General features: G+C 37.1%; 1 protein-coding gene across 1 annotated transcript in view; it reads left to right on the plus strand.

Moving 5' to 3' along the window:
* Window positions 1-25,825, plus strand: part of diaph3 (diaphanous-related formin 3) — a 363,248-nt gene that overhangs the window by 98,074 nt on the left and 239,349 nt on the right. Inside the window, exon 6 of the mRNA XM_081358271.1 lies at window positions 3,349-3,479. Coding sequence (XP_081214397.1) covers window positions 3,349-3,479 — 131 coding nt within the window. The remainder of the gene's footprint in view (window positions 1-3,348; window positions 3,480-25,825) is intronic.

Genomic DNA, 25,825 nt, shown 5'->3' on the forward strand with positions numbered 1-25,825 from the left:
CAATTACCTAAGGAAACTTGGCTTCATGGTTTATTAATGTCATAACCTGTGCAGAGTTGATCTAATTGGCCTGTTGTCAGGCTCGGAGGGTTCAGCACTAAGCAGACAGGTCGATCCGTGACCCAGGGCATGCTCTAGGATGTTTACCTTCGCTCCTGTGATTCCTGACAGAAGACGCCACCAGGTGATTGGAGCTTCTGCTGTGAGATCATGACTTGGCTGCTTAATGTGAAACTTTCTTTGTTTGATGTTGTTGCTGCGAGCCATATTCATGTGTAAAGATTTGTTTGGATAATGCAGGTTTCAAAGAGCAGGCTTGATCCTGAATGAGCATCGCCCTTATCCGACACTTTTATCTTTTGTTGTCTATGAGATTTTTAGTGTTATTTATTTTTTATTATCGGGACGGGAGTAACGGGATAAACTATGCAGAACACATTTTAAAATCCAGGTTTTCAAGGAAACTCTCATTATGTGAAGTAGCCCAGACAAGATGGTTCTGTAGAGATAAACAAAACGATTTTCCTTTGTCTCTCTCTCTTTTTTTTCTTCTAAACACAAACAGCCAGAATCTCTTGTAAAATCCCAAATATGTTGTGTGGGGTTGATATTTTGCCTGGGATTTGCTGAAGATTTAGCTATTGAGTGGAAAGGAAGAACAAAAGACAATGTTTGCTTTCCTCAAGTTACAAAAAGCAGTCACCATGATAATAAATGGAGAACTATAAAGGAAGGACAGTACAGTAAAGAAAGAGAACAAGGGATGGGCGGAGAGTATTTCACTGGAAGCAGCTGTATCTCTTGTATGTGATGATAAAGACCTCCCGTTTCCTGCGGAGGGGACAGTCAGGGCAGCACCCCACAGGCCCAATGCATCATGGGTAGGGTAAGGAGGGCTGATCCTGTGGTGTAATGACCTGCTGCTGCTGACCGTGTCTGTCTCCCACTGGCAATGTTTGTGTCCTGGCTACAAGAATCAACAATTCCTGGTTAGAAAATGAGATAGAGAGAGATAGAGAGAGATAGAGAGAGATAGAGAGAGAGAGATAGAGAGAGATAGAGAGAGATAGAGAGAGATAGAGAGAGAGAGATAGAGAGAGATAGAGAGAGAGAGATAGAGAGAGATAGAGAGAGATAGAGAGAGATAGAGAGAGAGAGAGATAGAGAGAGATAGAGAGAGATAGAGAGAGAGAGATAGAGAGAGATAGAGAGAGATAGAGAGAGATAGAGATCTTACATAATGGTAGCTGAACACAAACCCCACCGCCCAACATACACTAGAGGTGAAACGTCGAGAGAGAGAGAGAGAGAGAGATAGAGAGAGATAGAGAGAGATAGAGAGAGATAGAGAGAGATAGAGAGAGATAGAGAGAGAGAGATAGAGAGAGAGAGATAGAGAGAGAGAGATAGAGAGAGATAGAGAGAGATAGAGATCTTACATAATGGTAGCTGAACACAAACCCCACCGCCCAACATACACTAGAGGTGAAACGTCTCCTGTAAATAACCAAACTCTGCTGGCCATTTCTAACAACACATTTGAAATGTAAGTATTAAATCCAATTGAATTGAGTAGTATGAATGTATAGGTAATTACGGTAATTATCTTGAATGGCTAAATGGCAGCCCAGAAGAGTTCATTGACTAAGGGTGCTTTCACACTAGCACTTTTGGTGCACACCTGGGTTTGATTGACGTTTGAGTTGGTTTGTTTGGGTTATGTGAATGCTGTCGAATGCAATTGAACTCTGGTTCAGACCAGATAATCAAACCAAGTCTGAAAGCACACTAAAAGAAAGATGGAAATTTAAATCTTGACTGTACTTGAATATGAGTGACAGTTTATCCTGCTGTTTATCCTCCCCCTAAACTACTTCATTCTTAGTGATTTGCTTTACTAACCTAAACAAACCCTCAAGAGCAATCATAGACAATAATGATCTATTTTGAAGCTAGTATTTGCATTTCTCTTGTTTTTTTAATGCATTTGTGACATGTGTGATGCTGCATGGTTTTTACTAGTTTGCCTATAGTGTTCCTATAGGCTTTAATGCATGTGAAATATCCTAAAGTTCTTCTTTGTGATTGACCTTAAGTTTCAAATATCAGTATCGTTTTGGCCTTAAATGAATCTAACTGTGCACCACTACTGGTGACATATGAACCGAAACTGTGACTTTGCAAATGAGTATTCAATACCAGTCTGTCACCCACCCATTGTGTGCAAGATTACTCGAAAAATGTCTAAATATGTGGAAGCAAGCAAAGGCATGCATGTTCAGAGAAAAAAAATCTTAAAGATAAATCACACATAATTATTTTCCTCATTAACATGCAGTGTCTTCAAGAACCACAAACAATGACAAAAATAGAAGAATTTTTTTTTATTGTCTCTGTTAGATCTATGTCACAGGATTTATATGACATTGGGAGGTGTGGAGGTTTACTAATTTTATTTTTGTGCTTGTTTTTCTTCCTGTTGTTTGTTGTTGTCATTCCTCCTTTTCCTCTTTATCTTTCTTATTCTCCTTCACCATTTCCTTTCTTTTCCTTATCCTTTTCCTCTTCCTTTTCCTCCCTTTCCTCCTCTTTTTCCTCCCTTTTCTCCTTCTCCTTTTCCTTTTTCTCCTCCTCCTTCTACTACTTCTCTTCCTCCTTTTTTCTACTACTTCTCATTATCCTTCTCCTCGTTTTCCTTTTTTCCCACATTGTTTAATACACAAATAAAACGTTAGAATAAGAATGTTCACTAATGTTCATTTTGCAATGTGCAATATTTGGTTTAGTACAAGTTTTGCCAACTAATTCTAGTAATTGCTGTTTTGTTTAGTCAGTAATTGAATAGGCAGAAATCTTTGTGCATTTTTGTTTGTCAATTCTAGGAGCTCTTAATCTCAAATTTGGCAAGCGACAGCCACACTTTTTGGCATGTTTATTTGCTGGCTTCTCCAAAAAATGAAAGCCTTTCAAACTAATAAAAGAAGTTTGAAGAAGATGATCAATATTCAATAGCCTACAAATGATAATAAATGTAATTTTCAGACTAAGTCGGAAAAATATTTTCTTTTCAGAGGAAATTTAGGAATTTGTTGTTCATTCATTGTGATTTTTTTCAAACCACACATTGAGCCTTTAAATTTGTAAAAAGAAACAAACATAATGTAATCTTATTTTAAGGCAAGTCTACTCTGCAGCCCTCTACGTACTGCCCCGGGCAGCAATTTCCAATCATGCAAGTAGAGCTCCAGTCTACTTGAATAGGGAAAAACTGAAATCTACAAAACAGTGTTTCAATGCTTGTGAGTTGTGACCATCTAATAGTATTTTCTCTCCATTGTTCTCTGACAGGGTGGTTTGAGGAGCAGCAGTCAAATCTCTCCTCAGGAGTTTCTGATTGAGCTGAAAGGTGGCGCCACCGATGAGAGACTGTTTGCCTGTCTGGACTCCCTCAGAGTGTCACTCACCAGCAACCCAGTCAGGTACTCACATAGAGTTTTTGTTGCATTTATTTTAATATATAATGTTAGTCAAGTTTTCTTGTATCAAAGTTTTCCTCTTTCTCTTTGACATGTAATTTCGCAGGATATTTTTGCTGCTGTGTCTTTTGTAGAAACCTGCTCAGGTTGCACAAACACTTTTCCACTGGAAGGCATTCGTAAAAGCTTTCTTACATCTCAAACTTGACAAGCCAGCTTGATATTGCAGCCTGCTGAATACTCAAACACACACATTGAACTATTCATCCTGGCCACCTACCACATCTGACCTCTGACATTTGCCCGACGGTGTGTAACTCAGCGGAGTGCTGTGATTTCATATTTATTAATATGTATTACTATTACCGATTGCCACGTCGCCCCAGGTTTTCCCTCCTACTTCTTAATTGTTTGATGCCTTTTGCGACGAGCTCTCCTGCTGTTTGCCTGCATTTGTACTGCAAACATGACAGAGAGGCCTCTCCAGGAGGGTGAAGATGATAAACAATTTGTGAATAGTTTTTTGAATACGCTTTCCCTTTTTTCTTTTTTTTTGGTGACCATTAAAACTACTCTATTTTTACAGCATAGTTTTAAATGCAGTTTACACAGAGAGATGCAATGCTGCAGGGATGGTTGGAAGTGTAGAGGAGAATACGGGAGATAGGAGAGGAAATGCATATTTTATTCTCATGGTGTTGTTACTGTTGATGTCATTCTGTTGTCCTTGGAGATTTTTTTGTGTGCAAAATGTTTGCACACAAACATTAACCTCTTAAACGGTTCCTTTTAACTTCAAAATTAGAAATATGCAAAAATGTTGAAAAAAAATTATATTTAGAGGTAGCTCAATCATGTGGAAGATTGCCTATGTTAAGCTGTGCGGCGTTATTGTGATATGCAAGTGATATTAAAAGTTGCTGCAAATGAACTACATTTTATTGAAATCAGAGCAACACTGACATGACAACAATGACAACAATCTAAAAAAAAGCACAAAGTTTTCAACAATCCCTCATTTCTGATGCTCAGCAGCCAGTGTTGACTTTTTGCAGTCTGGATAGATCCGTCGGTGATCTTCCAGCACATGAAGGAGAAACTGCAATTGTTCTTCAGAGTGTGTGAGATAGCCATTGTATTCTTGAATCAGAGCCACTCCTCTCTCGGCGTGATCATTGACTACTTTCATTGCATGTATAATTGCCTGTGTCTCCTGATAATCTGCTTGATTCGGCCAAAGTTCCAGTTCAATTGCAAGGAATGTAATGTAATTTTTTAAACCAAAAAAATGTGCTCTAAACCCAAACAATAAGCAAGGTCATCATCAATAGAAATATATGTATTGATTCCACCAGGAAAGGTAAATCTGCTAAACCGGGTCATGGATGGATTAATTTGGATTTAGTTTCTACAATAAGTAAACTGAGATATGCATCTAAAATACATATTTAGGAATATATGGAGCATATAATGGAATATGTGGAGATTTTTTTGGAATTTTACTAGCCAGGTACAATACCAATTAAAATGATCGTTTTTTACAAAAATCCTCAAAATCTCAGAAAGCTATTGAGCTACCAGTAATTATTATGTTACTGCCATAAAAATTGGCATGCTGTATTTTCTTATATAAAGGAACAATTTGAAGGGTTAAGAGCATGACAATTGGGAGACTTTAAAAATGAGGACCACCCTAAAAAAAAAAAAAAAAAAATATATATATATATATAATATATATATATATATATATATATATATATATATATATATATATATATATAATTTTTTTTTTATTAATATCTATTTTACTTTATTGTGGCTTTGATCATTTTTAAAGACTGAGCTTTTAATTGATCTTTCAAAAAAAAAAAAGTAAGAATACATTAAAGCCTACACATTTCAAATAGGCCTAAGTGACTAGGCAAAATTATTGTTTTTTTTTTTTTTTTTTTTAGCTATGGAGTGCTTGGGGGACCAGAATCACTTGCTTTCTATTCTGAGCACAGACTCATAACAAGATATGGTCTAATTCATTTGAGAACGTGACCCTAGAAGCACTATGAGTGCGTTGCTTTAGGACACTCATTTTTGTTCAGTGTCCTTTTTATCTGAAACATTTTCCTAATTCCGATAACAAAAAAATCCAATAGATAAGTGGGATAGAGACCCCAGTGTGTGCGTGCAGATAAAGTTATTACAAGCAGTTAAAGTTAAATTGACAGACTGCACTAAGCAGTGTGTCCAATTTCAAAGACTATGGATGGAAAAATAAACCTCATCTGTGATGATGGAGAAGAGAGAGAAAGACGAGAGCATGTTCGAGCAGGAGAGTCGGTGTTAAACTGTTTTCATCAGTGCTGCATTCTTTATTGGCATAATTCATGAAATGTCATGATTTCTATTAGCACCCTGAACGTCGTTCTGGCACATGCAGCTGTTTGTTATGGCCGTGAACGTCGCTGGTGGAATGATCCACAATCGGAGAGCAATGTCCGACCTTGCGTGAGGAGTCTAGCCCGAACATTACTCACACCTGGCACCTTTTCATTTGTTCCTCCGCAAGGTTAAAACTTCTCCAAACAATTCAATCTTTTTTTAATTTGTATTTTTGGCATTGTCTGACTAGAGTATGACACAAAACTGTTTTATTCAGCTATGCTGATGAAAGCCTGCAGTGTTTTGTTCTTATAGGTCACTGTTGTGGGATGAATAAAACAAGATAAGTGTGAGGAAGCAAAGACTATAGTAAATGTTGATTTATTGCTAAAAAACTAATAACATTTGACATGGTGGTTTTTTTTTTTTTTTTCCATTAAGATTTAGGTTGGGAGGACCATGATGAGTATTTCACATTAGGGAGGGAAGAGTAATTCTTTTAACATGACTGATCCATGTAGACTCATTATTGTGATCTTCTATCTTCAATAAGATGCAAGAGAAAGAAGGCCATGACAATTCCCTAATGAAAATGGACATATAGTATTTTATTATAACTAGGATTCCCAGAGGTCCCTCTCTGCAGTTCCCTGTTGGAACGTCTGGATGTTGATATTCACATGCAGTCAAGGCTGATATTGGTCAACTTTGGAAGTTATTTTACCATGTATGTTACCACCTTCTTTTATTCTTTTCCTTAGAGGCTGAGAAAACTACTCCATTCTAAGATGCATTGATGCTTCTTATTGTTAATTTTGGGCAAGGTATGCACAATAGATTGGTGACCATTTTGGCATTGGCCAATGACAATGGTGTTAAACCATTGGTATGCCTGAAGCTTTCCCCCCTACAAATTTTTAAATATTTTTAGTTTAAATCCCTACATTAAAAATGAATATAATAATAAAGATAATAAACAAAAAACACAAACTTGGTGGTAACAGATAAGAGGAATGTTCTGCAGGAACACACATCTTCACTCTGGACACAGTAACCTGTTACTGTCAAAATGAAACATCACTGAACTTACTTAAAGGGGTCATATAATGCCATTTTTGTACAAGCTAATATGATTCTTTAGGGTCTAAATTAAAAGTTTGTAATATACTTTAATTAAAAATTCTCATTAGTATTGTAAGAAAACACTCATTTTACCTGGTCAAAAACAGCTCTGTTTTCAGCACGCCATTTCAGTGCCTGTGTCTTTAAATGATAATGAGCTTTGCTCACCCTGCCCCTCTGTTCTGTGCGTACACCGTTTGTAACACAATAACCATAACGTGTTGTTTATTATAAACATGGGATAATGAATTAAATTTATAACGTCGTACATAGAAAACATGCCGTAATGTACCCTGAGTGTAAAAATAGCCGCATTCATCGTGAAGCGTGCAGCTAGCGATTTGCAAAGATTAATATAAAGGTTAATAAAACGTTACACTCACTTCTTCTGGAGGTGCAGCAGGAACACGAATAGTTGGTACCGATCCTTTTTTCAGGAGCAGCTTCTTAGCAAAACCAGCTTTATACTGACCCTCTTTTGTAAAGCAGTCTGGTGTGTGAAATGATTCGCACAAACATGAAAGCATTGACGTTGATCGTGGGGAATATTTCCTTTCGAAAACAAACTCAGCCACTGCGTCTTCAGCGGTTCGGATTTAGGAACATCAAAAAGACTGCTGTGCATTACACCCAAGAACAGAACACCACAATCGCTTAGACGCCATTCTGCTCATAGACAGTGCTCCAGTAAGTATCAACAATGACGCGCAGACTATGATGACAGACAGCTCGCTCACGAGCAAGGGCGGGACTGCGTTGAAACGCTGCTGTCAATAAAAAATCGTGGGATGGGCATCCGACCGTGTGACGTCACTAGGTCGAACGGCTTGATCTGAGAGATTGGAAAACATAAGGAGATTTAAAAAAAAACACTGGATGGATTTTTTTATGATCATGGATCATTTTATGATGGTTGTGTACAGGCACTGCCAACACACATTTCAGTACCATCAACTTGTAAAAGTGCATGTACCATTATATGACCCCTTTAAGCTGGACTGTGACACTCTTTTCTTCTGGAAACAAACTTTGTTGCATTATTTTCCTATAATAATCTGTAAAGCTGCTTTGAAACAATCTGCATTGTAAAAAGCGCTATATAGATAAATGTGACTTGACTTGACTGTCAATTCTTTTTCCTGTAAATGTAAGAAATGTCTTACATTTATGCAATTACACGCTGTTATCCCTTTACTGTTACCACTCTTATAAAATTCTTGAATTACATGTGGACTTTTAAACCTAAATTTAATGTCCAACAACAGATATTTCATCAAAATGATTTAATTTTTTTTTGCTCTGAATTTTAATTGGTTTCCTTTCGCGTCCCGTCTGTTTGATGTGCACTAATTAATAATGGCATTTGTTGTCGATTATTTTCATTATCAATTATTATCAATTTGATCGATTAGTTGTTGCATCCCTACGTAATATTTACAAATAATTATCTATAATAGTGCTTCCCTAGAGATGACTGTTTTTTGTGCTAAATATAGTTTTTTCCTTTCTTTCAAATTTTATCAACTGGCTTGCATTATAAACCAAAAAAACTAGATTGATGTGATCGAAGCGAATGTTTGAGCGTTCAAGTCAAATTGAGCGTTTAACCTGTGCCCAAAAAGGTGACGATTGTAACTGCCAATGTTTGAATCTGTTAGCTGATGTACAAGGTCCTTCATGTCAAAAGAATGAGATGTTGTACCCTTGGGAATCCACTCAGACTTGATGGATAAAAAAACATCACACATGATATTTTTAATAAATAAATAAATTCAATTTTTTTTTCTGCAGCTTGATATCTAGGATTCTTTTTATCTATGGATTAAACATCAATCATAGTGATTTAAGCTGAATGCTGGTGACATGTTGATAAATGCTCTGTTTTATGCATTGTCCTGTTTGCTGTTTTACTTGTAGAGTTGAGACAGTCCTTTACAGTTAGACAGTTATTAGTTTCGTTTTAATTACAAATAGACATTCTGTTGTCACTACGATGAAATGAACAGTTTTGCAACAGCTATGTGTGTGTGTGTCTCTGTTTTCTGTATGTGTGTGGTTGGTAATGATGAGCTTGATGGGTTTTGTGATTGTGTGGGTGAGGTTGGCCATCCTTTGCTTGGCTGATGTTTGATTTGTATTAATATTCTCGTTCTCCTCCTTACAACGGATGAGAGATGAGGGATTGTGTGTATGGGGCATGAGCACTGAGAATATTTTGGGCGGCCTAATTTAATTCATACCCATACATCCTCTTCTGCTCAGGCAAGGCGTCTGATTGGACGAGTGAGTGATGTTTCCATTACCTGCATGTGCCATTGTGAGGGACATTGATTTTCACTCCTCTTTCACTCCTTTTTTATCAGTTCAGGAGTTCATCCTCCCATCACAGCAGAATGCTAAATGATTTTGAAAAGACACCTGTTCTGTTTTAGCAGGCCTCATTGCGCTCCACTGACTGTGACTGGTTAAATATTGAATGGGACGACCCAAACGAGGACAGGGCATGGATGAATAATAATCTTTTCCATTTATATGTTTACACCCTTTACCCAATTATCATCTTGCTGCACAGTACATGCTAGTGATGCTCCGATCAGAATTTTTTCAGCCAATACTGACTACTAATTTCTTGTCATCATGAGCTACCTATATGTGTAAACGCAACAAAGCATAAAAATATTTAGAATTTCATGTAATAAGTAATAATATCCTGGTTGAGAGTGATTATCTTCCTGCGCTATTTCAGCTGTGTGCGCTCCTATTCTGTGGTGCACGTTAAATCAAGGTCTGATTATTGGAGCGATCATCCCAGTCCAGACGCGCTCCAGCTCTAAAACGGCGTCTAATTGGTCTCTACACATCGTCCCTACGTACCATACCAGAGATCCAGTTTCCATTGGTTAAACTTTTTTAAAGTGTTAAAGACGTGATCTGATCCCGGAAGTCCTATAGCTTTAGCCAAGCAGCATGTCATGTCACTCCATGAGGATTTTCTCAAGATCTAAGCATGTGTGTGGGCTTGTTTGAATTGAGACAACCTGCTCTAAATAAAGATGTCTGATATATACTATGGCTTGCTAACTATGGCTTAGATCCTGATTTGGATTGTGTTATCTAAATTTTTCTCTTGTTCTGATATTGGATGACATTTTTCATTAGCCGGTAAGGCTATGTCCTGTCTTAGACTTTTTCACATGAAGGTAATTTAAAGGGGTCATGAATTGCATAGTTTTATTGTTTCATAATGTTTCCTGGGGTGCACATATAATGTTAGTATGATTTTTACTTAGAAAGCAATTGTAAACGGAGCGTTCTTTGCAGGGCTCCAGACTAACTTTTTTCACCTCCGTCCTGAAAATCAATTTGAACCGTCCTAAAGTGAATGTCAACCGTCCCAAAATAAACATGTTGTTTCTGTAATTTGTTATTATCATCTATAGTTGTTAGTCACATAATAAAAACGCCATTAAAATGTTTTGATATATATTATTAGATTTATTTAGCTCCATTCAAAGTATACTCTGTAAACAAGTAAAAAACAGATTTAATAAAAAAATAACAGGAGTTAAATGCTTTTTTGTATTCATGCAGAACAAATCCTTTTTTTTTTTTTTTTTTTTTTTTACATATACGAAAATTAAGAGAAATACATACAGCTTAAAACTTTTTGAGTTGGTTGGATTAAACAATAACAAATAAATACTGGTGACTACATATCTCAAAAATATCATCATTCTTTATTCTTTCAAGCAGCAGACATATTTATTTGTTTGAATTAAATATAATGAATCCTTATTAAAGCTATTAGCGAGCAGTGAATGCTTTTCTCTTTTTCTTTTGTTGCTTGATCAATATTAAGGACACAGACCGCATTAGGTTTATTACCCACTGTCACTTTAAGACATCGGATCATGTCCAATGACATGCGGATCCAATTGCACTGATGCACATCCGATGCACTCCAAACTGTTTAAGACTGTTTAAGTGAATACTCTCCAAAACGGACATTTCGACATAATGTTTAGGGGTGGGAATCTTTTACCATCTCACGATTCGATTCGATTCCGATTCTTGAGGCCACGATTCGATTCAAAATCGATTTTCGATTCAAAAAGATTTTCGATTCAAAACAATTCGATTTTATTCATAATGATTTCTAATCAGGTTTCTGATCATGATCTACTCTCATCTGCTTTGCTATACAGAATGACAAACATAAACATTAAAGTGTCTTTTTCACATTTATTAAGTTCAATTCTCAGGGAAGTGCCTTTTATCAAAAACATTGAAAAAATGTTTTTACTTGGCACTTTTAAAGCAAAGTATTTATGATGACCCATAACGAACTTACTTCTAATACTTCCTATATTAATTTTATTAATAAAACAAATGGAAGTGATTTGGCAAGTCAACTGTAAGGTTACATTTGCCAGCATATGTCCCAACATTGCTGAGAACCAACAGGAAAATAAATGTGTGCTTGTACTAGCAGCATACTTGTAGTAAATTAATACAAACTTCAGCATATTCTGAATCTCTAGCATAGTAGCATTTAATAATAGACTTCTAACCAACATCCTCTTGTTATTTCCAATTAGCAATATAATCCTTCATACAAAAAAAAACAAAAACATTTTGCTGTAGCAAATTCACAAACAGTTTTCGTTCAAAAATATAGAATAATGTACCAGAAGCTATCATAACGTATAATGCTTGTGGACTTATGCATATTCTGAATAATTAGTAACATACAAAGTCGCTCTTGACTTATAGTACACAACTAAATAATAAAGAGTTATGACTTGAAATGTTTGCTGTATACCACAATCAAAAACAGCTTATACGAAGAAAGTGAATGAACATCTGCAGAGAGTAACTTACAGTCAAAATGTAACTTTTTGTGACTGGCATTGCACATTTGGCGCTTAGCCATCATGCGTCCGTTATGTGCGCGTCTCTGTTATGTGCACGCCACAGACTGTCCGCGCACGTGCACGTCCGCTTCAGAGTTCCGCCTTTTGCGTTCCGTCAATGTTACGTTATTAGAATTTTTTTTTTTTTGAAAATCGATTTTTGACATTTGTGAATCGATTCAGAATCGTCCACGTCCCGAATCGCGATTCATCTAAGAATCGATTTTTCCCCCCACCCCTAATAATGTTGTGTGTATTTGTCCATTCAGACACGAAAGAGAGCTCAATTCAGTACTCGCGTGCTGTATAGGTGTCTATGTGTGCATGGCTGCACGCTTCGGGTCGGGTGTGTGCGCACAGAAAACCGCACCGAATAGAGCTCTTTTTTTCCGTCGTCACTCTTATTCAGATCTATATGTCTGCTCTACTCATTCTCACAGACGTTTACATTTTTTAACGTTTTATGAGACATGCAGCGCATGTCAACCCGTGTGCCGCTGGGTAGATCAGCACGTTACAGTACAAATGTACAAATGTGCGCATCTACCACAAACGCAGGACATCAGTTCTGACTGGATCGCTTCCCAAATCGTCACTATCTAACATTTTTTTGTCTATTTTTTATTCGTTGACGAAAATGACAATAGATTTTCGCCATAGTTTTTGTCATTCAAAACTAGTTTTTTAGTTATCGTCTCGTTTTCATCTGTGAAAATAAGCCATGTGATAGATGTACCGCAAAACAAGTCTCCGGGTGAGTAGTCGGCCAGTGATAGTAACTATAGTAACAGCATGAGAAGACGCGCTCCGTTGTAGTCAGCGCTTGGTCGGTTAATTTTGCCATTTTCTAAGTAAGTTACCCTAATAGGCTAGTAATAAATGAACACGCATACAAAAATGTCTTTCGTCCTGTAGGCGTCCTGGAGAACATTTCTGTTCGTCCTAAACACATTTTCTATCGTCCCCAGGACGATAGGACGCCGTAAGTCTCGAGCCCTGGTTCTTTGATCGTTTTATTTATATATATATGTCAGTTTAAATAACAGATTATTTACATCCTACTAAGAGAAACAATTTGAAGTTGACCGTTTAGTCACTTATTTGATTTACTGACAGGACAAAAACATCTGACTGTAGCTACATGAATCATTACATCAGAAATCACTGGTCACAGATCAGGCATTAGAATGAACAGGGTTACTTGCACGTTGTGGCAATACTGTCGAGTCCATATCGTAAAATCCTGCAAAGCCAGCGCCGGGTTTGCGGACTGATTTACCAAAGAATCCAGTGAAATGTACAGAATACGAATAGCCTAATGTTCTACTGAGACATTCACATTGTTGGAAATAAATATCCACATTCCTAGCATTAGGATCCTTTGGAAGGTAATGTTATTTTTAGTCCAGTAAGTTACCCTGTGCTGCTCTTTCTTCCTCATCTCACTAACGCCAGTGGGCGGGTCTGAAACTTACAGGATATTCTTATAATATGATGACCTCTTATATTTTTCAGTTCATGACTCCTTTAAAAGGCAAAATAATTGCTTCCTGCTGTTTTGAACTGCCTTTGTGGCCCTGTTTACACCTGGTGTTAAGATGCATTTTGGTTGATCGGATCACAGGTTGACGAGGGAGACACATTCCCATTTACACCTGTTGTTTTAACCTCTATTCTCTTTTGAGAACTTTTGACCACTTCTGTCCTGATTCTTTGAGGGGAGGGTATATTGGCGAGTAAATGAATGGGCTTTTACAGATGTTTTGATCTAATAGATGAAATAAGCTTGCACGTTTGCATATGTACGTGAAAGGAGACGACGGAAAAATGAGTAAACAGCAACTTTGCTCTGATAGCTGCAAGACCATGCTGAACACTGTGAGTGCGTGTTAGAAATCAGGAATGGTGAGAGAGCATTGTGCTTGGTACGTTTTTCATCTTCAAACCAAATTTGGAAACCGACAAAGTTTAAATCCTGTCTGGCTAGCATGTTTCCCATAATGTTTACACATTAGGTCAGTATGCAGGGAGTAGGTGGTCTTTTGTGTGTTTTTTTTAACTCATCGACTGTCTACTCTACGAAAACGTACTACAAAATGTTTTAGACTCTGTTTACATCTGCATTTAGGCTCTCTAGCTTTTGAAACAACTATTGATATCACATAAACATCTCAGTTCTTCCATGTTCAGCGATCAGCACTTTTCATCTCCCTTCTCTCTTTCTCCCTTTCTCTGTCTCTCACCGCCCTTGCTCTTTTTCTCCCCTTCTATTCATCCCAGTGTCAACTCTGGACAGATGTGCTCTTGTCCTGACATGTGTGGGGAGATGGAATATAAAGCATGTAATTTCCCTTGGGTCCAATAAAATGGGCTGCCAATTCTCTCCAGGAACCAGGATGAAAAAAAAAAGTTTCTGCACAAGTTATTTCAGTGGGAGAGAGGGAGAGAGAGAGAGAGGGGGGGAGATTTTTATTGGCCCACTGTCACTCTTTAGTCTGTTCCTACTTTCCCTCTACCATGCTTTCTGAAAGACCCGTTCGTTTTTCCCAAGCGGCAACATTCTAATCTGAAAAATGAAGCCTACCCAGAAGTGCGAAAAACTGCAATACATCGAAAATCCGCTAGAGGAAGGTCCCAAAAGGAAGAAAATGTCCATAGACCCAATGTTAAAATGTCCGTTTTCACAGCATAAATTCATGTTTTTACAGGTTGGTCCCATGGACTTTTATTGTATTTTTCGATAGGTTCCGAGTGCCTGACAACTGTGAGGGGGGTGGATTTTTTTCTGACTCGTTAGTTTAGATCGTATTTAGATATAAAATGTATGACAAATAAGGGCGTGGTTAACTTTGATTGACAGCTTGATTGACCGCTGATAAGGCAGCGCCAAGGAGAATGACAACATAAGAAGCGCCATTTTTTTAACACAGTTGAAATATAATACTTCTGTTTTTGAATCATGAAATGTAGTTTTAAGAGTTTTTCAGGCGAGAATGTAGTTGTTTAAAGCTCAAATCTGTGGTTTATTTATAAAGATTTATGAATTTTATCCAGGTTGTGAGATCCAGCGATGACCGGGCACTCGGCGCTCATGTACCCCGCTTGGAACAGCCTTTCCTCGGCTAGTTGTTCTCACGTTTGCCGCTGACTCTGGCGTCTCTGTAGTGGTTAAATATGAGATATAATTCGTCTTGTGTATATCTAACGGGCGATTTTTGGTCTCGTGAATCTATAATTTGTTCCCTGGCCAATCGTTTTGGCTGAGGGGAAGTTTCATAATTTTATAAGCTATTTAACTTTACCGTTGTATGGTTAGACTAGAGCGCTGACTTTGTATGTTTGACTGAATTGTTTGCTTTATTTGTATATCTTCTTGTACCTTTTACTTTGTACTTTTATAATAGCTAATATTGATAAAACTGAAATTTAACAAAAAGAGACTGGGTTGAGTTTTGTCATTTTAAATTTTTCAACGAAGATGATCTGTAATGTTTACTGCAACATCTGTTGTTTAGTACAAATGCACATATTGCCTGGACCATATTAAAATGTTTAATATTTGTATATTATATTTAAAACGAAAAGAGGCAGGTTTGTGTTTTATATTTCGTTTTGTTATAGGCAAACGTTATATGCAGTGAATATAATCAATACGCGTTGCCTGAACCACATTTTTGTGGCCATAATGTTTAAGATTTCTTTAAATGAAAACGAAAAGAGTTAGTATGGTGTTTTATAACATATTTCGTTGCCTAAAATGTACAGAGATAACCGGAGTAGCAGAGCGAGCTGAGTGACGCGCGCTGCGTCCTTTACCCATATATGGATTGGCCAGAAGGTGGGCGGGGTTAGGATTTTCCAAGATTTTCCAAGATGGCGCCGCCCATACCCCCCATAAACGGCTTCAAAACCGTTCTTCAGAAAGTCTATGGGCGACGTCACAGACGCTTTGTCCATATTTTTTACAGTCTATGGTTTTTCCTCTGTGATGGGTGAAAATGTGCAAGACACTTATTTAAAGGAACGGTAGGGGAGAGAAACAATCCTCATGGTGCGTTCACACCGGACGCGAATAGCGCGTCAGGCGCAAGTGATTTCAATGTTAAGTCAATGCAAAGACGTGTTACGCGCGTAAAAAATTCCTGCGGCGCGAATGAGGCGTAGAGCGCGGCACGGTAGACGCGAATACGCCTCATTCGAATGCCGCGAATTGTGCGTCTGGCGCGTTAAGCGCGTTACGCACGAATGATTTTATTGTGCATTCACGCGTTTGACGCGAATTCGTGTCTGCTGCCCGAGTTGAAAAATCTGAACTTCTGCGTCAATTCGCGCCGCGTTAACCAATCAGGAGCCTCTTTGTAGCTGTCACGTGGTGAAGTGACCAGTTTATAATGTTATTTATGTTTGGCCTCAATAAATTATTTTGTAATATGATTAAAATGCACAACAAAGCAAATCTTTCACATAAAAACTCGATTTCAATATATGAGAGATACTCATTTTGTATTGAATGCTATTTATTCCATATCTATTCTAGATTATATGAAACATACAACTTTAAAAAATAAATAAATGAGACGTGCAAACTTTATTCACAAAATTCATTTAAATCTTTATATTATTCATATTTTTTTTTGTGGACTGATTCAGAATCATTTAAGAATCTTTCTTTTTTTATTGCATTTACATTTTCCTCATCTCTAGTAGTGTTAAACTTTCAGATTAATAAATTAAAACTGGGTGTCCATTAGGGCTGCACGATATTGGAAAACAAATTACATTGCGATATTTTTTTCCCAACGATATATATTGCGAGCCATCAATCCAGGCTAAAGTCAACAATTACCATTCCATGATATTAATAATTTCACTAATAAGCAAGCTTCATTACAAGTGACAAAAAGGCCACTTAATATTTTATTCCAAAATTTGAATTCCAAAATTTCTCTCTCTCTCTCTCTCTCTCTCTCTCTCTCTCTCTCTCTCTCTCTCTCTCTCTCTCTCTCTCTCTCTCTCTCTCTCTCTCTCTCTCTCTCTCTCTCTCTCTCTCTCTCTCTCTCTCTCTCTCTCTCTCTCTCTCTCTCTCTCTCTCTCTCTCTCTCTCTCTCTCTCTCTCTCTCTCTCTCTCTCTCTCTATGTTTTCGGTGCTGATGCAGTGACGCGTTCATGTAGTTAAATAAAAATTGCTGATAATTTCTGGATTTGAAATAAAAAAAAATAGTGAGTGTGTGTTTCTGGTACAGCCGCGGATCAGTTAACATACTGTAAAGGCAGTATGTGAAAGCACTATAGCGCGTGCTGCTCCTGCAATATTGTAGTTCCAGGAAATTGGATAATGAAACACTGATTAAAATTAAGATACAACTAATACAAAACGAAATTCGCTTTAACGAAAGGCTTTGTGTTTTCTGTTTGAGGTCTCTGTGAAAGTTTTAAAGCAGTCTGTGCCGCTTTCATAACGGTCGCATTTATTTCATCAAAAATAAAAGACTTTTTAAAAAAGACAACCATCCACAACTTTATAACACTCCAGAAAAGTACCCCTTTTTGGTCAACATCTTCCTTTTTGTAGACGAAATAGTCCCAAATAGCTGATTTTGATTGATTTTGACTCGTGTTTACTGTGTGCTACCGTTTTCTTAATACGCTGTTGGTGCTACTATCCTTCACATCGCATGTTCCGGCGATGTGACTATCGCTCATTCGCACATCGCGATGTCGATGTTAAAACAGAATATCGTTCAGCCCTAGTGTCCAGTGTCCATGGGGTCTTAAAGTATTAACCGTTGATAAATCAATTTAGAGAAAATTAAGGCCCTTAAAAAGTATTTAAGTCTTAAATGCTATTTTCCTAAGTATTAAATGTTGTATCATCTTTTCATTTGTCCAAAGAGGTTGTATGCTAAAGTTTGCCTGAATTTAATCATTGCGTAGGCGAATAGTGGGACACAGTGAAGCTTATGGAATCCTGCTAGATTTAACGTCATTTGTTACCACGCTCACTGACTGCACTACACTCACTGCTATGTTTAAATGCAAGTTAAAGTGTTGCCGATGTAACAGGTCAAAACTTGAAGTGGCGATGAGTTCTTAATGTATGTAAAGTCTTAAAAGGTCTTAAAAGGTATTACATTTAACTCCATAATTCCTGTATATACCCTGTAAAATTAATAAGTAATTATGCAAGAGTCAGATCATATGTACTGCAGAACTTTTTGAATGATGAGCATTTGAATTCTGCAGAATTTCTGCTGATGAGTAAAACCAGCTGATTTTAGCTAACTTTAATGTTTCTTCAAAACATTGGGTGTGCTGGGCAACTAATGTCCCTTCAAACCTCTTTAAAGGGATACTTCACCTCTGGAAAGATGAATGTGTATTTAAAATAGGTAATTTATGTGGAAGAAATGTGAAATTATTTTTGAATTTGGAGCTTTCTAGACTGAGAAAAGCCAGAAAATGTATTTTTGGCTTATGTAGATGAAAGACAACAACTCCCAGAATGCACTTGCTTCGCTGCCCTACGAGGCCACTCCCAAGCCACGCCTACCGGTAAGAGAGCGCAGTTGAAAACAAAACTAGCTGCTAGTGAGTCCTCCGTGACGAGTTTGCCCGGGATTTTCGAGATCGCCCAAAATGTCCGGGATTCGGCTTTTGCGTTCTACATTCGCCATTCATTATGTTTACTATGGCGTCCAGGACGAGGCTTAGGGCCGCGGGAGAAAGGCGCGAGGCTGGTGGCGTCATTACTCAGACGCAGCGTACTCGCATCTCTCACGGAGGAGCGGGAATTTTCTTAGCAATGGTAAAACGCACATCAACCGATCACTTGTTTAGTGTTCTTGTAAACACTACATTCAGATTCACCAATCGGAATGAATTCAGTTAGATTGAAACAAAAGGTGTGCATGTAAACAATGAATGGAGACTGTAGAAAGCAAAAGCCGAATCCCAGACATTTTGGACGATCTCGACGGCCGGACATGTCCGGGAAAAAGAGGATGGTAACCCCTACTACTCAGCTTTCTCATACTACTCAGCTTTCTTCGCAGAACAAAAGCCTGCTAGCTTAGCTTCCAAAGAAAGACGGCTGACACTGTGTACATTCTGTGAGTGAGATCCCACCTCCTATGGGTGGGCTGAACACATGCGGGACAGCTCCTCCTACTGGCTGTAGTCTTTAACCTCTGGCCAAAAAATCCTCCGATGACGCAAAATGACGATTTTTGCATCATCGGAGGATTTTTTCCAGACAAAAAATACATAAATCTCTCATCTCAGGGAGATATGAGGGTGGAAAGCATGGTCATTTGAAAATACTACAGGTTTTCTACTAATACAAAGCTTAATGCTAAATCTTGAAGTATCCCTTTAAGCTCATTATAATGTCCAGAGCCCTTCCAATGCAACTGACAATTTGACGCTTCAAAAAGTTCACAAAGCAATCGCAATTTAGACTTTTATTCACATATAAACATTGACAAGCAAACATAAACAGAAGTTCAACCATACTTGCATGATGCACAACAACAGACCTCATTGGTTCTTGCGGAAGCTCAAACATGCTGCGTAACACACGGGAATGAACCTCATTGGTTCTCGCACATCAAGCGAACATGCTTGATGTGCGAGTTGATTCCGTGTGAGTTGATGAAAGTTTATATGTGAATAAAAGCCTAATTTTAAAGCCTAATTAAATCTGTTCATCATATAAAGCTATCGAGTCTCTTCAGAAAATTTGGACTAAACCGCTCAATTCAGTATCAGTGTCAGTTGCGTAGCTGTCTATGGAGGGATAGAAAGCTCTCAGATTTCATCAAAAAGATCTTCATTTGTGTTCTGAAGATGAACGAAAGTCTTTGGAACGACATGAGAGAGTAATAAATGAAAGAATTTTCATTTTTGGGTGAACTATTCCTTTAATGTATATCCACATTATTTGGTTGGCAGTCTGCTTGATTGTCTTTTCTATCTTTCTCGTCTTTTTCCTCTGCCATCTGCGGTCTTTTGTAGGTTTTTGTTTGGGGGGGAAATGATATGTAAAAAATGATGTTATAGACATAGTTTAACCAATACTTTCGAAAGGCTACATGTTTTACTTCTTAAGGGGTCATGGTTTAAATATTGATTTAAGTAGGACCAGTCCCTGAGGGTTAAATTTAATAGAATTTACAGGCTTCCCACATCCCGGGAAAACCAGGGGATTTCAAAAGTGTGATTTCCAGGACTGGAAAAGTCATATAAATTCTTAAAAGGTCATGGAAAAGTCACAGATACTTCCAGTCAATTTTTTTCAAAATGTTCTATGTACACTACCGTTCAAAAGCTTGAAGTCTGTTATGCTTACCATTGCTGCAGTGAAATAATATTGTGAAATTCATTATAGTTTAAAATAACTGTTGTGTTTTAATATATTTTAGAATGTAATTTATTTATTCCTGTCATGGCAGATCTGAATTTTACAGCATCATGACTCCAGTCTTCAATGTCACATGATCATTCAGAAATTATTCTAATATGCTGATTTTGTGCACAAGAACATTTATTATTATCAATGTTAAAAACAGTTGTGCTGCTTAATATTTTTGTGTAAACACCTGATATTGTTTTTTTCAGGATTTTTTGATGAATAGATAAAATAGAATTTATTTGAAATATTAATATTTTGTAAGATTACAAATGTTTTACTTTCAATTTGTTCAACTTAATTTATTCTTTCTGAATAGTTAGTGTTATTGACCACATTTAAAAAAGGTTATCCTTAGTTCTATAGTATTTATTTGGCTAGAAATTGCTCATTGTTAGTGCAGTCTTTATAAAATGGCATTATACAAATCCTAATCCAGTCATATTAAAGACTGAGTAGGAGTCATGATCATGAAAATTCATTGGTCAATGATCATGACTATGTGTAGAACATTTGGGTGTGGGGAATTGCTGGTGTCAATCAGACCTGTGTTATTTCTAAATATGTTTTATTATAATTAGCTACATTTACATGGACACCTTTTGTTTCAATTGTAATTAATCAATTCCGATTCATGAATCCAAATGTAATGCTACCTGAGCGCTAAATAAAGTGATTGGGTTAATGTGCGCATTTATATGTCAAGCATCTAATCAGAATGATTATTTTTTTACATATACATATTAATTACATTATTTTGACATTACTAATTCGAAAACGACAAACACATGAACCGTTGTGCCGTGCTGCTTATATTTATCAAGCAGTAAAAATTACCATTCCCGCCCCCAAAACAAGGCATCTGTAGATGAGTCCGAAACAAGGACTGTCGGGATGTTGTCTTGCTCCACTTCACAGACGATCAGTGGAAGGAGAATTTTTTCAACAACAGCTCGTTCCTTAGTTAAACGTCATTACGCCATTTCTACGTCATTGCACATGCACAGTACTTTCCAGTTTCGGGTTTCAATCCGATCAAGTGTTTACATGTCTTCTTGATTGGATTACTAAAGGTTTAAATCACCCCTTACAATCCGAATGAAATTTCAATTGGTTGTGGCCTATTTATTTTGACTGACATGTGTCATGGATATTTTCCCTAAACCTAACTACCTGGGGCGTCTGCACTCGACACCTGCCTTAATATCCGGGGCGTCTACACTCGACACCTGCCTTAATATTCGGGGCCTCTGCACTCGACACCTGCCTTAACATCCCTGGCGTCTACACTCGACACCAATACCTTAAACTCTAGCTCTTGCATCTTCAGTCGACAACTGGCCGAGTTTCTAACTAACTTGCTTCCCTAAACTAGCTTCCAGCGCAGGAATAAATCGACAAACAGACCTGCAAATGTCCTTTAAATGCTTTAATCACGGCCAGGAGATCTTCCCGAGCAGTTCTCAGGGAATCTCTCCCAAGAAGCAAGGCCGGAGGATCTCAGACAAATTCCATTGAGAATCCCACCGAAAAACACATATACAACAGTTTTTATAGAATCAGGGTATGGCATAAATGTCAGGCTGCATTACATAATTTCCCCACTATTTGATTGGTTCTTCATATGCAAACCCCTCTGTTACTAGGTAAAGCAAACTTTTATCTTGTGATTACTTATCACAAGGTTTTAATGATGACTTAATTTGTTCTAACAGACTTGTCTAGTTTAACTTCCCATAACTATGTTATTTTTACCCATAGACACATACACTCATAGTCACAAGTTTTTCCCCAAAGAGTTTGGAAACATTAAAAGCATATGAATGTTATTCCTGCAAGAAAAACAAATGTTAGTTGATTAATTAACGTTGATTAATTAAAATCCACCACACATGGTTACATGTGACTTTTTTTTATTCCAACTGTGCTAGTAGTCTGATTACAATGGAATTGTTAGGGTCCATGTAAACACAGCTATTGATAGCTAACATAGGACACATTTAACATATTAGAAAGAGGAGCGATTATTGTTGACATGCACCAGATGATCAAGATTTGAATACTTGGTTTGAGTTTTGTCAAATCTAGTTTGATTACAAAACTTTAGAGGAGAATAAAACTGTTACAGCATAATACAGCATGGCCTCATCACATAGTCTTTTCTTCATACATGCTGTCAGTAACAATTTGTCTAATAGCCCGTTATTGAGTCTCACTTGGTTGTGAGCAGATTGCCCTCCTTTATTTTCATCCCAGTGCCTCTACTCCCTGCATGCGTACAGCGTGTTCGTTCTGGATGTAGAATGTACTGGTCAGAGCACTTGCTGGAAACATTCCTTCTTTCTCCAGTGAGCATGTTTAGCTGTGCTGTTGTAGGTGAAGGCGGTGAGTTGGCTCAATGACTGTCACTCTCCACAGAGCTCAACGGGCCTGTGGTTTACCCCCAGAGACACACTGCCCATGCTCTTCCCTCCTGCACTGGCCCATGGTTCAGTCGGTCATGCCCCATCAAACTGTCCTCCATAGAGGAAGACAGAGAACTTTTACCTCTAAATTGTCACTGAAGCCACTAGATCATACAGTTGTTTTTATTTGATATTTTCTTAATTTACACTATCTTTCAAATTTTTTTTAAATAAATTTTATTCAGCAATGTCGCATTTAAATTGGTTGACAGTTGAAAGTAAAGATTTAAAATATTACAAAAGATTTCTATTTGAAATAATTTTGTTCTTTTGAACTTTTTATTCATCAAAGAATTCTGATAATGTATCACGCATTCTACTAAATTAAGCAGCACAACTCTTTTCAACATTGATAATAATAAGAAATGTTTCTTGAGCAGCAAATCAGTGTATTAGAATGATTTCTGAAGGATCATGTGACACTAAAGACTGGAGAAATGACTGAAAATTCAGCTTTTCCAACACTGGAAAAAATTACATTATATTATATGGGGTGGGAATCTTTTGGTACCTCACAATTTGATTCATAACGATTCTTGAGGTCACGATTCAATTAAATTAATTCTCAATTTTGATTCAAATTTCAATTCCATATATGTATAGATTTGATTGTAGTTTACTGTTTTGTTTGTTGTCTTATTTTACTGTGATAGACCATTTAATAGATCTAGAAGAAAAACAAATCTCACTGAATTAATTGTAAAACTTGAAATTTATTTAGTTTTTTTCCTTCCCATTTTTTAAAAATAAACAGCTTTTTCGGGTACAGTAGCCTCTATAGTCTTTTTGTTTAACATGTCTTTATTGAGTTTTCACATTTTTAGGACAAAAACGCCTATAGTCTTTTTTATCTTAATAAATACTACAGCAATTGAATAATCAAATGTAAAAAGAACAGAATATAGTATTCACTGTATTAATTAAATATAAATTAATTAATAATAAAGATACTGAAGTGATTCAAAAAGCAGAGTGATTTTTTTTTTTTTAAATAATGTAATGTATTAACATTAATGAAACCAATGGCAACAGTTTGTTAGGCTGCTGTCCCTTTAAGAACAAATGAATGGATCTAATATACTGTTACACATGCGATTTTCTCTTAACTGTTTATGTTCATGTTGGACTGTGTTTGTGAATATTCCATGCGATGTGAATTTCACATAATTGTATGTAATTTTGACTGTTCAAGTGCAATAAGCTGTGAAAGAACTAAATTCGGGATTGCATTATCTGAGAGGCGACATCTGTGCTTACGCTTCGGCTGTGTGTCTGTCAGCATGAGCATCGTATTGAGTCCTTTTTCGTGGCCTATTGTGATTTAATAATTGTTTAATTATATAATTTTAAGTAGTACATTGACATTTAAAAAGTAACACTTAAGAATATAATTTTTTTTATTTGAATCGATGTGAATTGGCAGAATATAGAATCGCGATTCATATGTGAATCGACCCCCCCCACACCCCTACATATTATACATCATTATATTTCAAAATATTTACTGTATTTTTGATCCAATAAATGCAGCCATAGTGAGCATATGAAACATTAAAACATCTAACTGACTTAAAATGTAATAAAACAAACCAGTTGATATTCTTTGTGTGCTGATCATCTGATCTACTTACCCATTGAAGTCTTAGAATTACGACAAGACTCCCAACGCAAACACCTTCCTTTCTTAAAACTTGTCTGTTTCCAAAATATTATTGGCCTTGTTCATAAATTAATAAGAGTAGTTAATCGACATGCAAATTCTGTCATCAGTTACTCACCCTCCTACTTTTCCAGCCCTATAGGCCTTTTTATCTTCTTTGATGACACATGGATAATTTATGATGTTTTTTTAGCAGCAACATTTTCAACCCTTTGCGTTTAGCAGAAAGCAACCAATATTCGTGCTGGTGAGAAAATGAAGGAAACTTTTGTCACCAATACATTTCATTATATTAGATGAGAATGCCTAATTTAATTCTCTGACTGACAAGCAATTATCAAGGCAGCCTTTTCTTTGCTTTAGGAAAGTATATGTTTGTCTGTGCTATTCATTTTTCTTCAGATTATCAGTTGTTTCTTTCCATTCTCTTCATTGTCTTGCCCCTTGCAACCCATTTCTGCTTGTGAATGCAGATCCCACACCTCCTCCTCTTAGGGGTCAGCCAATCTCTCACTCCTGATTTGAGCTAGCAGCTTTTGTTTTGACTTGTGTGCAGGTTTTTTTTTGCATCTATTATCAGGTTTTTCCTTTTCTCTCTCTGTCTCACCCTCACACTTTGTCTTGTTGCGCGAGTTGCCCAAAGTAATTCCCACTTCTTTCGAATGAGGACTCGCACCCTGAACCCTCACCTGCCCCCTCAGGACACAGAACCAGTGCACACACTCACACACCCATGCCCTCTTACTTTCTCTTGCTGAGCCGAGGCGTTTGTGTAGGAGATATAATTGTATTAAATGAAGGTGATAAATGGCACTGACAAACAGGTGGAAATTGGTTTTAGATATTGTATTAAAACTGACCTTCAGGTTTAAGGCTTCAGATTTGTTATTTTGTCAGACACACAATAGCGAGTGACTTCGTGAGCCAAGTGGAGAGGTTTTGAGCCTGGGCTTTGTGACATCTTTCAGAGAGCGCAGGCAATAAAACTGCACCGGTTGGACACATAGTGAGATCAGGCCTCTCCGCTGCCCTATTTTCTTCTCTTTGCAGATCCTTCTTCCTATTCATCGTCACTGACAAGGGCTTCATTCCATCTTTTTCCAAACACTCCTGGCACGTTTCCTGCATCCGTGTTGCTTGAATCAAATCTTTTCTTTTAATTTGAGGTCTGCATCAACTAGCATAAAGGACATGCATACCTTTTAATTGTTTCCCCCACCCATTTAATTAAGTTTCATGTATTTGTTGGTCTGAACAGAAGCAGTAAGATGTTTAAGGTGAAATGATTAATGATTTTAATTAAACAACTAATTCACAGAGATAGGGATGTGGTGAGATGAAAGAAATGAGAAAGATAAGAGGAGAGAATGTCATCCAGAACTTCGTTTGGATGACTTCATAACAAA

The sequence above is a fragment of the Scardinius erythrophthalmus genome, assembly GCF_964197995.2.
Source record: "Scardinius erythrophthalmus genome assembly, chromosome: 25".
Taxonomy (NCBI): Eukaryota; Metazoa; Chordata; class Actinopteri; order Cypriniformes; family Leuciscidae; genus Scardinius; species Scardinius erythrophthalmus.